At 41.5% G+C, this 16,976-nt stretch overlaps 1 protein-coding gene across 1 annotated transcript in view; it reads right to left on the reverse strand.

The window, feature by feature from the left end:
- LOC143274623 (GATOR complex protein Iml1-like) overlaps positions 1-16,976 on the reverse strand; it is a 228,834-nt gene that overhangs the window by 22,795 nt on the left and 189,063 nt on the right. The window contains exon 20 of the mRNA XM_076578493.1: positions 1,766-1,929. Within this exon, the coding sequence (XP_076434608.1) occupies positions 1,766-1,929 (164 nt within the window). The remainder of the gene's footprint in view (positions 1-1,765; positions 1,930-16,976) is intronic.

The raw sequence follows: 16,976 nt of genomic DNA on the forward strand, positions 1-16,976 counted from the left end.
AGGAGAGGGAACAATCAGACCTGTCTGCAGGAGAGGGAACAATTATACCTGTCTCCAGGAGAGGGGACAATCAGACCTGTCTGCAGGAGATGGGACAATCAGACCTGTCTCCAGGAGATGGGACAATCAGACCTGTCTGCAGGAGAGGGGACAATCAGACCTGTCTGCAGGAGATGGGACAATCAGACCTGTCTGCAGGAGATGGGACAATCAGACCTGTCTCCAGAAGATGGGACAATCAGACCTGTCTGCAGGAGAGGGGACAATCAGACCTGTCTCCAGGAGATGGGACAATCAGACCTGTCTCCAGGAGATGGGACAATCAGACCTGTCTCCAGGAGAGGGGACAATCAGACCTGTCTCCAGGAGAGGGGACAATCAGACCTGTCTCAAGGAGAGTGAACAATCAGACCTGTCTGCAGGAGAGGGGACAATCAGACCTGTCTGCAGGAGAGGGGACAATCAGACCTGTCTGCAGGAGATGGGACACTCAGACCTGTCTGCAGGAGATCAGACCTGTCTGCAGGAGAGGGGACAATCAGACCTGTCTGCAGGAGAGGGGACAATCAGACATGTCTGCAGGAGAGGGGACAATCAGACATGTCTCCAGGAGAGTGGACAATCAGACCTGTCTGCAGGAGAGGGGACAATCAGATCTGTCTGCAGGAGAGGGAACAATCAGACATGTCTGCAGGAGAGGGGACAATCAGACCTGTCTGCAGGAGAGGGAACAATCAGACCTCTCTGCAGGAGAGGGAACAATCAGACATGTCTCCAGGAGAGGGGACAATCAGACATGTCTGCAGGAGAGGGGACAATCAGACCTGTCTGCAGGAGAGGGAACAATCAGACCTGTCTGCAGAAAATGGGACAATCAGACCTGTCTCCAGGAGAGGGGACAATCAGACCTGTCTGCAGGAGATGGGACAATCAGACCTGTCTCCAGGAGATGGGACAATCAGACATGTCTCCAGGAGAGGGGACAATCAGACCTGTTTCCAGGAGAGGGGACAATCAGACCTGTCTGCAGAAAATGGGACAATCAGACCTGTCTGCAGGAGATGGGACAATCAGACCTGTCTCCAGGAGATGGGACAATCAGACATGTCTCCAGGAGAGGGGACAATCAGACCTGTTTCCAGGAGAGGGGACAATCAGACCTGTCTGCAGGAGAGGGAACAATCAGACCTGTCTGCAGGAGAGGGAACAATCAGACCTGTCTGCAGAAAATGGGACAATCAGACCTGTCTCCAGGAGAGGGGACAATCAGACCTGTCTGCAGGAGATGGGACAATCAGACCTGTCTCCAGGAGAGGGGACAATCAGACCTGTCTGCAGAAAATGGGGCAATCAGACCTGTCTCCAGGAGAGGGGACAATCAGACCTGTCTCCAGGAGAGGGAACAATCAGACCTGTCTGCAGGAGAGGGAACAATCAGACCTGTCTGCAGAAAATGGAACAATCAGACCTGTCTGCAGGAGAGGGAACAATCAGACCTGTCTCCAGGAGAGGGGACAATCAGACATGTCTCCAGGAGAGGTGACAATCAGACTGAGAAACTGGCTCCCCCAGACAATAAAGCACATTGCAGTACCACACCTGGAAACTCATTTTAATACTGCCCTAAGACATTCCTCAGCATGTTTGACTGTAACATTTTGCCCCGCAAGCTGTATGTGACCTCACCAAAGACATCAAGTCATGGGTGAAATCACAGTTGCTGCTGCAGACAAACTAGGGTTAAATATAGCACAGAACCACTCACAAAATCTCCCAGAAGAGATCCAGTAGCCACCATCCACTGGAACTGCAGCTCAAAGGCACACAGGGGACTGTAGTGGGCGTGGTAACAGCATGTGGCCCACTCCTGGCGCTCGCTCTTCTTGTTGGGGTTCACATCCACGTTCACATACTTGTGCAGCAGTGTGGCTGCAAACACCAGTCCGAACATAAAAGGACGTGTGTGTGTGTGTGTGTGTGTGTGTGTGTGAGTGTGTGTGTGTGATTGAGTGAGTGTGTGTGTGTGTGTGTGTGTGTGTGTGTGTGTGTGTCTGTGTGTGTGATTAAGTGTGTGTGTGTGTGTGATTGAGTGTGTGTGTGTGTGTGTGTGATTGAGTGTGTGTGTGTGTGTGATTGAGAGAGAGAGAGAGAGAGAGAGAGAGAGAGAGAGTGTGTGTGTGTGATTGAGTGTGTGTGTGTGTGTGTGTGTGTGTGTGTGTGTGTGTGTGTGTGTGTGTGTGTGTGTGAATGAGTGTGTGTGATTGAGTATGTGTGAGAGAGTGTGTGTGTGTGTGTGTGTGATTGAGTGTGTGTGAGAGTGTGTACGTGTGTGTGCGTGTGTGTGTGTGTGTGTGTGTGTGTGTGAGAGAGAGAGAGAGAGAGAGAGAGTGTGTGTGTGTGTGGGGGGGGGGGGGGGTATGTGTGCTTCTCACCACCCCCAGCTTTTTTTTTTTTTTTTTTTTTTTACAAAAAAAGAGAAAGAATCAGAATATACATACATATTAATTAAAACTATATACAGTTATTCTTGCACACACACACACACACACACACACACACACACACACACAGAGTGTATCATAGTAATTACTGAACATGTGAACCACCGTATGACAATCTTTGTGTCAGTGTTTCGTAAAGCATGCACTCATGTGTTCGTAATAATAATCTTTATTAACTTACAGAAAGGTGCGTTTTAGGCACCACTGTCTGTTTACTAACAAGTTTTAACTGGTTTCTGATGGAGTATGAATACTGGCACAGCTAAAAATCTGTTCTGCAGACAAGGCAAATTAACACAACCATGTTCTGATAAACCAGTACAACAGACAAAAGGAAGCAGGTATTTTCCAAATGTTTGGGATGAGATACACACAACTAATATCTGGATAAGATAAAAACAACAATTTTTAGAGTAAAGATAAGTTTGTGCCTTAATTGCCAACTGGAGAGATGCTACTGTGCAAGTGAGCGCATCCAACATAAAAAAAAAACTAAGGAGTGTGAGGCAAAGAGAAATAAACAATAACACAAATCAAAAGTTAAAAAACTAAACATGACAGGAATTAAATGTTCAAATGTCAAGCTTGAGTATTTTTCTTTTCTGTGAATTCACTTCATAATGTTTTGTTTTGTTTTAATGCAGAATTTAAAGACATAAGGAACAGAGAACAGTTCTGCTGCATGAGAGTGTTGTGGTTATTATTGAGAACTGCAAGCCACAAGAGCTTCTTAGTTAATCATTCCCTCAAAGATGTGGTGTATAATCCATACAATAATATGAACACATCCACTCACTGTCACCAGAATTATCATGTTAACTCTGTTCAGGTGTAATTGGATTTGATAAATGTTCAACAGCTACTCCCAAATGCAAATCTGGATAATAAATCTGTGCCAGAAGAAAGACTCTGCCAAGAAGCATGTTAGGCTGCTACAGATTATCATGAAGCTTGTTATGCAGCTTATGAATCACTTCAACATAAACAGTTTGGAGTTTCAAAGTTCACAATTTGTTTTCCACTATTTTACACACACACACACACAAACTGGCATGCATGCAAACATACAGACATAAAAACACACTCTCTCTCTCTCATGATCAATACAGAGATGAGTGGAATCTTGTACATATAATCACACACAGTAAATATTTGCTGATAAACAAACAGTTAAAAAAAAAAGAAGCTTGGCACAGTAACAAAACATGAACAGCAACAGTGACATGCCATGCCTTGCAAGCAAGACACCATGTGTCAACAATCCATTCAACCTAAGAAAAAAAAAGTTCAATAACATGTTTTCCAAAAAGATGATGTAATACACAGGTGAAGCATAAACAGTGAAATAACCAGAAGATTCAGCCAAATATACACTTTGTATAAAAAAAGTTTGTTTGTATTCATTTGCCCAAGCATACATGTCTAACATGTTTGAATCATAAGCATATAAGGGTGGAGTAATGGCCTAGAGGTAATGCGTCTGCCTTGGAAGTGAGAGAATCTGAACGCAATGGTTAAAATCACGGCACAGTCGCCAGTATTTTCTTCCCCTCCACACCTTGAGTAGTGGTCTGGATGCTAGTCATTTGGATGAGAAGATAAACCGAGGTCCGGTGTGCAGCATGCACATAGTGCATGTAAAAAAAACCCATGGCAACAAAAGGGTTGTCACTGGCAAAATTCTGTAGAAAAATCCACTTCAATAGGAAAACAAAAAGAACAAAAAACCCCAACCTGCATGCAGGAAAATTTTTTTTAAAAGAGTGGCGCTCTCAGTGTAGTGACATACTCTCCCTCTGCAGAACAGCCTGAATTCCATACAGAGAAATCTGTTGTGACAAAAAAAGAGTAATACAATAAATACAAGATGCTGAAATTAATATTAAAAACCACACTGCAAATATAATCTGCTGCTTTGTGTGTGTGTGTGTGTGTGTGTGTGTGTGTGTGTGTGTGTTGTTTGTTTGTTTGTTTGTTTGCTTGTTTATTTAAGCTGCCTGTCATCAGTAGCCTGTAGCATTATTCTCGTAATGCACATCCTAACCCCCCTTCCTACACTCACACCGCCATTCCCAAGGTTGTTCTGCTGCTCTTTAAATAGCAGCAGTCCACAGGCAACATCCAATGACTTGTCATCTGCCCATGGGGAACAATACATCTGCTGGTTACTTCCTGTTCTAATTCAATATATTCATCCTACTATCTGTCATGAAGCCAGACTGTGAGGGCATCCCCTCAGAAGAAACTGTCATTTCATCTGTCTGATGACAGAGTGAACCCCTAAAATGAAGTATGGCTGCCTACACTGCAGGGTAAAAATGGTCATAAACGTAAATGCCCACTTGTAAATCAAATGAGAGTGTAAGCTACAGCCCTCAATGGCAGAAAGATAGAAAGGACACAGGGAGAGTCCCTCCAGAAGTGTGGACCATTCATGTGCACTCTGATGATGGCTAGCTTTCTAAGGCTGTAATACTGGGGGTGAGCAGTGAGGATAAGCTCCCACCGCTCTATAAAATGCTCCCAAGATGTGCGTCTCAAATAGCCTCTGTCAGCTAAAGCTCAGTCCTTGGCTGTGGCAGAGCCACTGCCACTGACAATGAGAAAGGGTGAAGGCAAGTAACTGGCACCTTAATTCTTTCATTCTTGCAGCACGTTTTTCCAGTTTACAGGACTCTTACCCCTCACTCCTGGAGCAGGGAAAACCATACAGCAGAGAATTGTCTCTTTCCTGCCCACAGCATGGAAAATCGGTTCTCGTGGTAAGCGCTTTTAAAGACCCGCAAAAAGCCCTATGTAAAAAGAGGTGTTGCACGACCCAATCCCAGCGGCCTGGAAACTCTACGGACGACTGGAGGACCTGCAACGTACTGCCGCCTTTGTCGAGGAGACGGGGGAATCCCTCTGATAAATGACAAACGAGACAACAAAAGAGGTGTGTCTTCAGCCTTTCTTTTTTGGGTTCTGATGGGAAAATGACAGCTCCACATCAATTTTTCATCACATAAAGAAACATACCACCTGGCCACAAACACAGCTATAAGTTTGCATAAGTACATTTTTTATGATGCCCTAACATCTGAATAAAAATCTGCAAAATTTCAGAAAATAATTCTGCGTTGGCCTACTTCAAATTTGAAATTCGTGCTGTCAGTCAAAAGGATGGAGGCGGACCAATCCAGTCCATATACTCTTCATGTAGGTTCTAAGTTTAGCAGCCGTTGTCAGTCTGAAGTAAACACACTGACAACGAAAACCCTGCCGGCCAGGTCACAGGGCATTTGGTTGCTGATGTCTGGAATTTCAGTTTTGCCTTTGTGAGAAAGAATGAGAGGTAGTGAGCGAGTGAACAAGTGTGTGTGTGTGTGTGTGTGTGTGTGTGTGTGTGTGTGTGTGTGATAGCCAGGGACAGACAGACGAACCAGTGCAACTGAGCTTGTCTCCAGGCTGGAGCTCCACCCCCTCAAACTGTGCCACACTGCAGCCAAGACCACCATCAAGGACAGGGTCAAGCTCACAGGATTTTGGACAAGCGCTCAGACACACTTTCTTCACAAAATCTTCAGTAACCGGTTGGAAACAATGCAAAACAGGACCACTGTACACTCGTCAAAAAAATGAGTAAACTACAGGATTATCTCTCGAAAAAAAAGAAAAAGAAAAAAAAAGCTCACAGTAGAAAAGCAGAAATATCTTGCGGTATTCAGCTTTCCATTTAAAGTAATCCACTAATGGTTTATAATTGGACAGTAAAATATTTTTTTCTAAACATAAAAAAATTATTCACCTGAAAAAAGTTTCAGTTATAGAGGTATTGCAGAATCAACAGGCAACATTATATGGTAATGTTTTTTCTCAAATCAGCACAGAGAGAGAAAGAGAGGGAGTAGGGGAAGGGGCACGGGAGCTCCGTTTGAACTGGTATGAGACATATAGGCTACCTAAATTAACAAAAAAATATGCTTGAAGTGGAAATCGCTGCAATATAAATTTTTTTGTTTTTTTTGCTGAATATTACTCTACATGCTTTGTAGAATCTGAAAATCAACCCTAGGACGCACAGGTCTCTGTCCTAGTAGCTGAAAATTAGGTCACATTACGCAATACCTTGTACAAATGACCTACTTTACAAATTCCTGCGGGAACATGCAGAAGTTGCACCTCGTTGGAAAGGTCTTGAAAAATTATGTTCAAATCTGTCATATTCATAAGATAAAATACAACAGTTAAAAGCTTATTTGTGTGTCAGTCACCAGTCAACATAAGACCCACTTAACCGAGTAATCCTCGGTCAGCTCCTCCAAAGATATCACAGGAGAGTTTGCTGCAATATATTTTCCTTTTGCTGAGCATTACTCTACATGGTTTACAGAATCTGAAAATCAACCCTAGGACGCACAGGTCACTGTCCTACTGGCTGAAAATTGGGTCACATTACCCGATACCTTGTACAAATGACATACTTTACAAATTCTTACGGGAACATGCAGAAGTTGCACCCCATTGGAAAAGTCTTGAAAAATGACGCTTAAAGTCATCAAATCATATTCATAACATAAATCACAACAATAAAAGGCTTATTTGTGTGTCAGTAAGCATAAGATCAGTTTGCCCTGTTATTCTTCGGTCACTTCCTCCAAAGATAATCACAGGAGAATTTGCATAAGTAACACTGCGGCAGTTTCCATATGTAATAGAGCAGGCCAGTCCATGTTTTTTGCAGCTCCACCACCTTGAATCATAGTGTGACTGGCAGCTGTATCCAATTACTTAAATTGTGTCTGGAGCAGGTGGCGGGGCAGCCATGAAAGGCTCAAGATAGTTGTCATTTTCACACCATCCCTTGCCCTCTGGATTCAGGTTGCAGTCACAGCGCACCCATTGCAGTAGTTGAAGATATGACCAGATATTGTGATACTTCCACCAAATCTCTTTACACTGTCATGTCAAATCTTCTTAGAACTGCAAAAAAGACTCCTCTTCCTTCTGCCTACACTTTATCTGAACTCCCCAATGTCTTCTCCTCTTTCTTTTTTGACACAGTCCAAAATATCCGTACCATCTTTGACCAAATGTCTTTCCAACCTGTTCATCCTGATCCTCAATTCAGCGGCACTCCTCTCCATTCCTTTAATCCATTGACTGAAACAGAAGCTCATGAAATCCTAAAAGAAATGACAATAAAATCCTGTGAGCTTGATCCTATACCAGCCTCGGTCTTTTCCCAGTGTGTCTCACATCTTCTCCCCACAATCACCAATATTGTCAACTCATCCCTTCACACTGGAACGTTTCCATCCACTTTCAAAACTGCAATCGTCTGGCCTCTTCTGAAGAAACCCAACCTTGACGCAAACATTTTGAAAAACTACTGACCAGTTTCTAATCTTCCATTCATGTCCAAACTCCTTGAAAAAGCTGTCCTCAAGCAGCTCAACAACCACCTTTGTTTCAACAATCTCATCCGCCCATTTCAGTCTGACCACAGCACCGAAACCACTCTCCTCCACATTCTGAACAATCTGCTGATAGCGTCCGACTTCTTTCCCTTCTTACTCTTCTCGACTTGTCAGCCGCCTTTGACATGATAGAACATTCAATCCTTCTTTCCCGTCTTCATTTTACATTTGGTATCAAAGGCATTGTTCTAAACTGGTTCAAATCTTATCTCACTGATCGATTCCAGTCTGTCATTGTTGATCATTTCCAATCTGAACCCATTAAAATCGAACTTGGAGTCCCACAGGGATCTGTTTTAGGCCCAGTGCTCTTCACACTGTACACTGCTCCTCTCACTGAAATTATCAACCGCCATAATATCAGTCATCATTCTTATGCTGATGACACTCGACTCCAGAAGAGTGATACCCCTGAAAAATTGTTGTCGCTATTGCAAGAAACATCCAACTGCTTCCTGGACATTCAAAACTGGTTGACTCAAAATAAGTTACAATTGAACGCGGACAAAACTGAAGCAATGATCATAGGAACTAAACAAAAACTGTCTTCCATCACAATTGACACAATCAAACTTGGCAGTACATCCATCCTTCTTTCCATGTGAGTCAGGAACCTCGGTGTTGTCCTTGACAACACACTGTCCATGCAAAAATTTATCAGTCAGACATGTCAGTCCTGCTACTGTCAATTGCGGCGCATCAGTGCCGTCTGGAAATATCTGTCCACTGACGCAACATCTAGACTCGTTTCTTTCATTCTCTCTCGCCTTGACTACTGTAACTCTCTACTGTCTGGTTTGCCTGCTTCATCCATTCAGTCCCTTCACCACATACAAAACTCTGCTGCCCGACTCGTCCTCAGAAAGAAAAGATCTGAGCACATCACTCCTCTTTTGCAACATCTCCACTGGCTCCCTGTCTCACACCGAATAAAGTACAAGATCAGCACTCTATGTGATAGATGTATTCACAAAACTGTCCCTTTCTATCTCTGCGGCTGCCTTCACCTCTACACTCCATCTCGCTCACTACGATCGGCTTCGGATCCACTCTGTTTACGCACACCCAGATTCAAACACTTGACTGTTGGCCGCCATTCTTTCTCTGTCTCCCGACCTTGTGACTGGAATGAACTTCCTCTTTCGCTTCGTCAAGTCTCCACACTCAGCTCTTTCAAGTCTGGCCTTAAAACCCACCTCTTCCCAAAATAGCCTCCCTTGCCTGCCCTTCCTTGTCTTTAGTTTCTACAGTTTCAGAGTTATGCATGCGTGTGAATGACTGGTGCGAAAGCACTTTGATTTGTCTCTGCACAAGATTCAGCGCTATATAAATACCATTATTATTATTATTATTATTATTATTACTTGCTGGCGTCACTAGTTGGTGGCAGAGAGTGGACCTGTACAAAGCTGGGTAATTAGACCCACTTTCCATTGTACAAGATGATGACAATCTCGCCTGCAGACACCACCCCTTCCACTGTTTGGAATACACTTCAGCAGCTTCCTGAAAGATGTTTTCTGCCTTCAGCTCCCTTAGTGTGGGTATGCTTTTTCCCATCCCAAACAACCTTGAGGTTGTGCATAATTATCATGTGATGGCATGCACAAACAGTAATGCCTGGCATATATCCTCTCCAAGTGCCTGTTGTAGCCTTTGGATGACCCCCACTCATTGTTTCTTTATCTTTGACTTTGAACCTGATCTGAACATTTGGGCTGACATGGTATCAGAGCAAGATCAGCAGGTCGGTGTCTTCACCTATGACCACAACAGGATGATCAGCTGTATGTCTGATGGCCGTTTCAACATTTTCAACAATCACGGTGTCTGCATCAATTTGGCTGTGAAGTGTTGGGTGTCCATTTGCCACAAACATATCACAAAGCACAGTTATAAGTCTAAGCTTGTTCACAAGGTTTGCAAAAATACTCATTTTTTGATGATAAAACGATGTTGGTATTGAAGTTGACTGTGGTTCAAACAACACGCCCTGACCGACAAAGATGGGCCATGTCATTTGTGGACGGATCAGTTCCATTGTCACAAGAAACAATGACGGAGGGCTAAATTCATGTTTCCTGGAATTGACTTCATGTTTTGTGATCCTGGATACACTTAATTGGTGACAAAACCTCTATTCTATATCACTTCTGTTAAGTTTTGCTGTGTTTCGATTCCAAAAATTTTTGCCTCTGAATCTTGTCTGCGGGGTGTCAAACTACAGGTTGAGGATCTTCCAAGAAGCTGTTCTGAGGGTTACTATATTGGTATTTTTGCCTCATCTTAATATAAAAATATCTGATCTGCTTCAACGTGTTCAGGAAGTTTGTTCTTTTATATGTGCTTTGTAGTGTATGCATCAACTCTATCTCCGCAAAACTCCTGCGTTTTGGATACAAGATCAGACAATGTGGCTTGTTCATCATTACTTACCTCCAAATATTGACATATTTTGAAGATAGTGTGCCACCTGGCATCTTAAGGATCCTCAAAGGTCGGGGGCAGTTTGGGTTTTTTGTGTCGGTAAATCAAGCAGGAATGTTTCTGTGTTTTGAGGCTGGCACTGTGGGCATCATGGTACACAGCATCCCTTGCAAAAACGTCCTCCCTACTTGCTTACTAAGATACTGTTTTTGCCCTGTTGTCATCTCGATCTTTGGAGACACCTAGAATAGCAACTTGAAATCCTTCTTGTGGTTTGGTTTTTACTGCGAAGGCTTTAAGTATTTTTCTCCGATTATGGACATTAGCAAGGATACCACAAAACAGACAGTGGATCCTTGGATCTTAGGCAGGCTGAAACTTGTCTGGATGGCTATCTGTACAGGCGTTTTGTTTCGTCTCTGGATATATCATAATTGTTTTCGCATTTGTAAAGACAAGCCAGCCTTTTGTACGTAATCTCTGTCCTGCACACTTTAACATATCACCACACTGTGCGCTGTACTGAATGACAGTCTTAGATCCAGTCTCACCTAATTTGGCTGACTATTATCATGGAATTCTTAGCACATGATGCACTTTGCTGCTCTTTCACCTGTAACACACAGAGTATAGAACATCTTATTGCCCTTTTACTTGTTCAGTGATACTGACTTTATGTGTTCTCATATTTATCATTCACACACACACACACACACACACACACACACATTCATACATGCATCCATTAGTCAGAAAAATAATCACAGTTTTAAAAGTTTGTAAGGAAAAATAATCAGCTTTTATCACATTTCCATATCCAAGCTGATAAAGAAAATAAACCCAGAACTCCAACAACGAAGGTTATAAATGAAACATGGTTAAAGCATTCCTACTAACTTTAACAACTTCGTCATAATTATCTTATCGAGATATCAAAATATAATTACATAAAATTAATGTGTTACATGGCGAGCTGTGTCATATTTCGTTTGCGTAAAAGAATGAAAACATTCAAGAAAGCACATTACTCTTACCAGTTTTCTTCTTCGGAGAGATCCGCCGATTCCGCAGGATTTTGAATTTCTTGGTCGACCACAGTTTTTCAGGGTCGGTTACCAGCGAGTGTACGCCTGTCGGTATATCGCGGCAAGTGCAATGCCAAGATAAGACCTACGCTTTTCTGGGTAGCGGACGCCGCCGTTCACACACCATGTCAACACTTCATTATCTTGACTGTGGCTGGCGCACTTGCTGCGAGTTGTATGGCAAACCAGAGCAGTCAGTATTTTAACAAATCACAGCGTTCAAAAACTTAATTTGTTAATTATGACCACATACCAAATTTTTGTGCGTCCTAGGGTATTTTTCTTGTTACAGGTGACTTTATTCTAACTTTTGAGAAGAAAAAAATTATATTGCAGCGATTTCCATTGAAAAATTTGTTTCGGTAGACTAATAGTGTGTGTGAGTCAGAGTAAACAGTGGTACTGGGACACTGCTGCTCAGTGTAAACAATATCAACAGACCAGACTAATTTCCCATGTCTTGCAGCCAGAAATAGGTTCTCCCAACTCATAACAGCCTGTCTGTGAAGCCAGAGTAGGAGTGGTCAGGCAAAAAAGTGTCCAACATTTTAACTGATATCCCAGGGATTTTTTGCGAGACTTGCTTTATGGGCCTTTAACTTCATGCCAGTCACCTTTTCAGTGTGCACCATCTATCCTTGACCGGGTCACTAGGGGGCAGTGTTTGTAAGTGGAATGGATACCAGACACCCCTCTCCTCCTCCCTAGGCTGTGGGAAAAGTGACCGCAACTACATTCTTGCCCATGTGCTGTGCAGACACACGTACACTAAAGAAAGACTGTGCAGAAAATTCAGATGCTGACCAATTTTCTGATGATGAATGTAATGATGTTTTATCAGACGATGATTTCGATCTGTTACAACTGTATGAAGAGGAGAGAGTGCAGTTAAACTAGCTGCTACTACAGAAGCACAGATAACGAGTGATGAAAAGTTAAACAAGAGGCAAGGCCTTCAAGACTCACTTGTGCTATGCCCTTCATCCAGTAAAGAAATCACGAGGAGAAAAAAAAAAAAGATAATAAAAACAGCGTTCTGCATTATATGTATATATATTAACAAGCTTGGAAGAAAAAAAGAAGAAAAAAAAGTCATGGGAGCAGGATCGAACCGAGCATGTTCAGTTCAGAAGCAAGCAGTCTTATCCCCACCACTACACCACATATGAAGTCATTTGACCAAATTTAATATTCAAAGCTATGTGTTTCTTTTCGCGATAAAGATGTGATTGTACTGGACGTAATAACACCGTTTAAATCAAGGGGTTTTTATCTATTTTTTTCATATGTTGATTGTTTAAGATATTCTTTTAAATCGGCAGTAAAGGAGATGTTGCCACTGCTTCAAGCACAACACAATACATAGCTGCTTTTTCTAGATCTGCACAAGCCTGTCTACTACAGGCTGACCAAAACTGAAAGAAACGATCGATTCAATTTTTCTTTTATGTTCATTCCAGTTAATTCAGTGTCCACTTTAGAATATTTATATACAGTAAACAAGCCAACGGTGTAGTTAGTATCACTAAATGTGTTCTGTCCAGAATTTGTATTTCTTTTCTATTAATTGCGAACGAGAAAAAGGAGGTCATGCCGTCTCCTTCCCAAAATAGCCTGCATTCCGGCAACTGGGAAGTGGTAATATAGTGTTTTCGGAATCAAGAATGTGCCTTAACAAAATAAACCATTAATGATCCAGAAATATGGCTTAATTCAGGAGACTTAAAACCTATTATTGGTATGACTGTGAAGATTTTTTTTGCCTACTATGTTTACACCAAATTTGGTATTGACAGACAAAGTATTTCCAGAGGAAATGGCAATGTTAAAGTTTACCATGGACACACAGACACACAAATACATACACACAACCAAACACCAGGTTATAACACAGATTCACTTTGTTTATACAAGTGAGTCAAAAAGTGCAAGTGTGAAAATTGTGGTGTATATTTGTGTAGTAACTAGCATGACTGCTTCAAGGTATACCACACAAGTATCACTTTTGTGTAGCATGAATTATGACATGATAACTGTGACAGACATGTGTATGTAGAGGAAGATTCGTTTGTGAATAGCTGATGTTCAATAACTGTGTAAATACTTATCTGATTCTGGCTCAGTGACTGCTTGTGTAGTGAAAGGCATATATTCTCTGATAAACTTCAAAATCATTTATGTTGTAAGGACAACAGCAATGACAATTGTGACAGTTATTCATGGATATGACTAGCAGTGTGGCACTGAGGTTTATGTGAGGCTCTAACCGGTGAGCATCTGCTTGACATGCATACTCTGTAAGTAAAACACTGCATGTGGCACATACTTGGATGTGTTGTGTTTGACACCAAACTCACCTGTTTTACAACAGAGATGTCACCTTATATTGTCAACTGGGTCACAGAAAACTTCTTATATCAATTCTGTACACAACAGTATATGATAATCTTGGTGTACTGTTGTAAGCAGCATTACTGGAAGTCTCTAAAATAAACACTTGTTTCATACTTTCTTTAAATCCAGGAATGAAGGGAACATACGTATCGCAGAAATCTGGGAACAAGGGGAAGAATGGTTCATAGCAAAATTGGAACGAAAGAGTTAAAACCAGTTGCTTTGGGTAGATGGTGCTTGTCAGCCTTAGGAGGCAGTCATCTTGGGGAAGGAAAACCATGATTCCAAACCGCCGCTGGTTTGCGGCTATACCTTCATAAGGGAAAGGCTTCAGGAGTAAACCTTGAGGAAAAACAAGGGCAGGTGATGCTCTTTAGGCTGGGCTGGCTGATCACCAATGAGAGGGAAATTCTGACAAACGCCCCCCAAAAAAACAATGCTAAAGACGGATGAACTGGGCCAATGTGGCACATGATGGTGGCAGTGTGCAACTAAGTGTTATGGATGGGCAACCACACATCTTTTTGATGAAGGTGATGACGGGCTGCATCCACCTGTCAACACCAAACACTTGTGATGGTATGTCATAGCACACATGGCGACTGAGAAGAAATTCAGTGTATTGTCCCAGCTTTTCCATCTGAGACCATAGCCAATTCAGCTTTGAAAAATTATGCGAAAAAAAGATCTTTAATCTTTTGAAGGTGATTGCTCACACAACACCCCAATTGTAAGTTTATGGTGCTGGGACTGTCATGGCAGGTAGTTCAACATTCATGATCTTCAATGCACTCAATGATGATGTAAACTGAGAAAGGTATCTCTTTAGACTAGAAAGGCACTTGTGCACTTTATATTTATCCACACTTTACAATGATGACCATTTCAACCATGGGCATTCTTTTAGTTTAAAATAAGACAGGTCTAGCCTTGTCTGCTGCTTCAGCACATGATCTATTTTGCAAAACATTGTAGAAGAGAATGCATAGACTATACAGAAAGGAGAGGAGGGCCCTCCCTTCTGAAAATAATCTTCTGCTGAAAGAAAACTGATAATGCCTTATCCTCACTGACCCTTGAATAACAGAGAAAAAACAAATGTTTCCCACACAAGCAGGTTCCATGTCGACCTTGGTCACCTATCTTGTTAGATCTCTTTAATTACTTTTGTGCTTACTTTCACAAGGTGGTATTCCATCTGGGTGAAGCAAAAGGAATGTACAAACACTAAACAGAAACATGTACACACATGACACAATTCATGCCAGCTCATCTAGGTGTTAACAAGCAGCCAGAACTGAAGAGTAGGAAGACAGAAGAGACAAGCCAAACTGACAGACAGCAGAGGCTGTTACTCCTGCCTTGCCAGTCATGCATCTCACTACCTAAACACAAATAAAAAAACAAAACAACCATCCCTTATAAAAACAACATGATAAGGGCCACAAGATCTGAGGCCCATATTCCCCTGTTCAACAACAAGGAAATCACATCATTTAAAATAGAGAGATGAAGGAAAATCAGGAGTTGCTTAACTTCAGCAACAATCAGAGCATTACATAATGTTAAAAAAAACATCTAAACCATTAAACAGGTAACTCCCTCCAAATAAAGCAAAGGAACTGAGTGCTTTCTATGCAAAAGAAAAAAAAGAAAAAAGACAAAAAAAAAAAGAAAGAAAAAGACTGAATCAAAAGCTCCATGAAAGCATAAAGTAACATATGTGCAACAATTGCCCAGTCTCTACAAAGACCATGTCCACAAATTTCCTTGTTAAATTAAACACATGTATGTCCAAGAAAATGTTCAAAATAGGAAGTTGATGAACTCAAAAAGAACAAATAAAAATGGGATAAATCAGGATATCACACAGATAATGAATAAGCAAACAGCCAGTGAAACTGAAAGGCTCTCCGTCAGATCAGTTCCATTCGTCACTTCCTGACAGCTGCAGCAGTTAAGACACTTGTTTGTGCTTTAGTCCTGTCAAGGCTTGACTATGGAAATGCTCTTCATGCTGGCTGTCCTACGCGATGCTTGGATAGATTGCTGCAAGGCTTATCCTCAAAGCAAAGAAACGAGACCATATCATGCCTCTACCTTAAACTGGCTCCCTGTTGAAGTATGCACACACTATAACTTCTCTCTCTTTTGCCTTAATTTCTTCTTAGATTCTCAATCAGACTATATTTCCAATATTCTTTTTGTCTACTCGCCTTCTCAGCCACTTCATTCATCCACAGATTAATATAGTCTATGTATACCAAAAACCTGCACAAAGATATTTGGAGAATGCACTTTTTCTTTCACTACACCCAGGCAATGGAACTCATTGCAACTTAACATTCACCCCATCAGATCAAAACAAACTTTCAAAAAAGCATGAAAGAAATATATGTTTCAACAGTACAATGAAAAATGAATAACGTTCTCTTCATGTGACACAGGCACTCAGGTGTTGTACTGAGACCATTGTTTTACTGTCATTAGTCTTTTATTCATGTTATTGGAGATTCAAAAAAACTTTTTTTTTTAAACTTGAATTCCTAGTGCCTTCCCTGCAGTGATTATGAGTAATGATCTGCATGTTAAATATTGTTTGAAATATGCATTATATTACTGAATGGGGAAGTGTGACTGAATTATTACTTCATATGCTTATAGTATATTTTTCAAATGGTTACTTTTACGTGAAGTGTTTGTAATGTTTTATTTTACTCAAGTTGATGAATTTTATGTCATGTGTTCAATGTGAAGTTCATCAAAATTTTACTGTTTTGTTCGTTTATCTCTGTTGATTCTCTATGTCATTTTAGGTCTCAGGTAGTGTTTAGCAGTTATTAGTGGTGTGTGTGTGTTTGTGTGTGTGTGTTTGTGTGTTTGTGTTTGTGTGTGTGTGTGTGTGTGTGTGTGTGTGATGTACCTTTTTTGTGCAGTGAGTGATATGTGGGTGTGAATCATTTCATCTCATTTTTAGTATTATACTTTTGAAATGTTACATATCTGTTTTTACTGTAAAGCACAGTGAGCCTGCTCTTGAAAGTGGGAACCATACTATATAAGCCTCCATATTATCTTTATAGGCTGTCAAACCATTTGAGAAACACAAG

Source organism: Babylonia areolata, chromosome 29, assembly GCF_041734735.1.
Source record: "Babylonia areolata isolate BAREFJ2019XMU chromosome 29, ASM4173473v1, whole genome shotgun sequence".
Classification (NCBI taxonomy): Eukaryota; Metazoa; Mollusca; class Gastropoda; order Neogastropoda; family Buccinidae; genus Babylonia; species Babylonia areolata.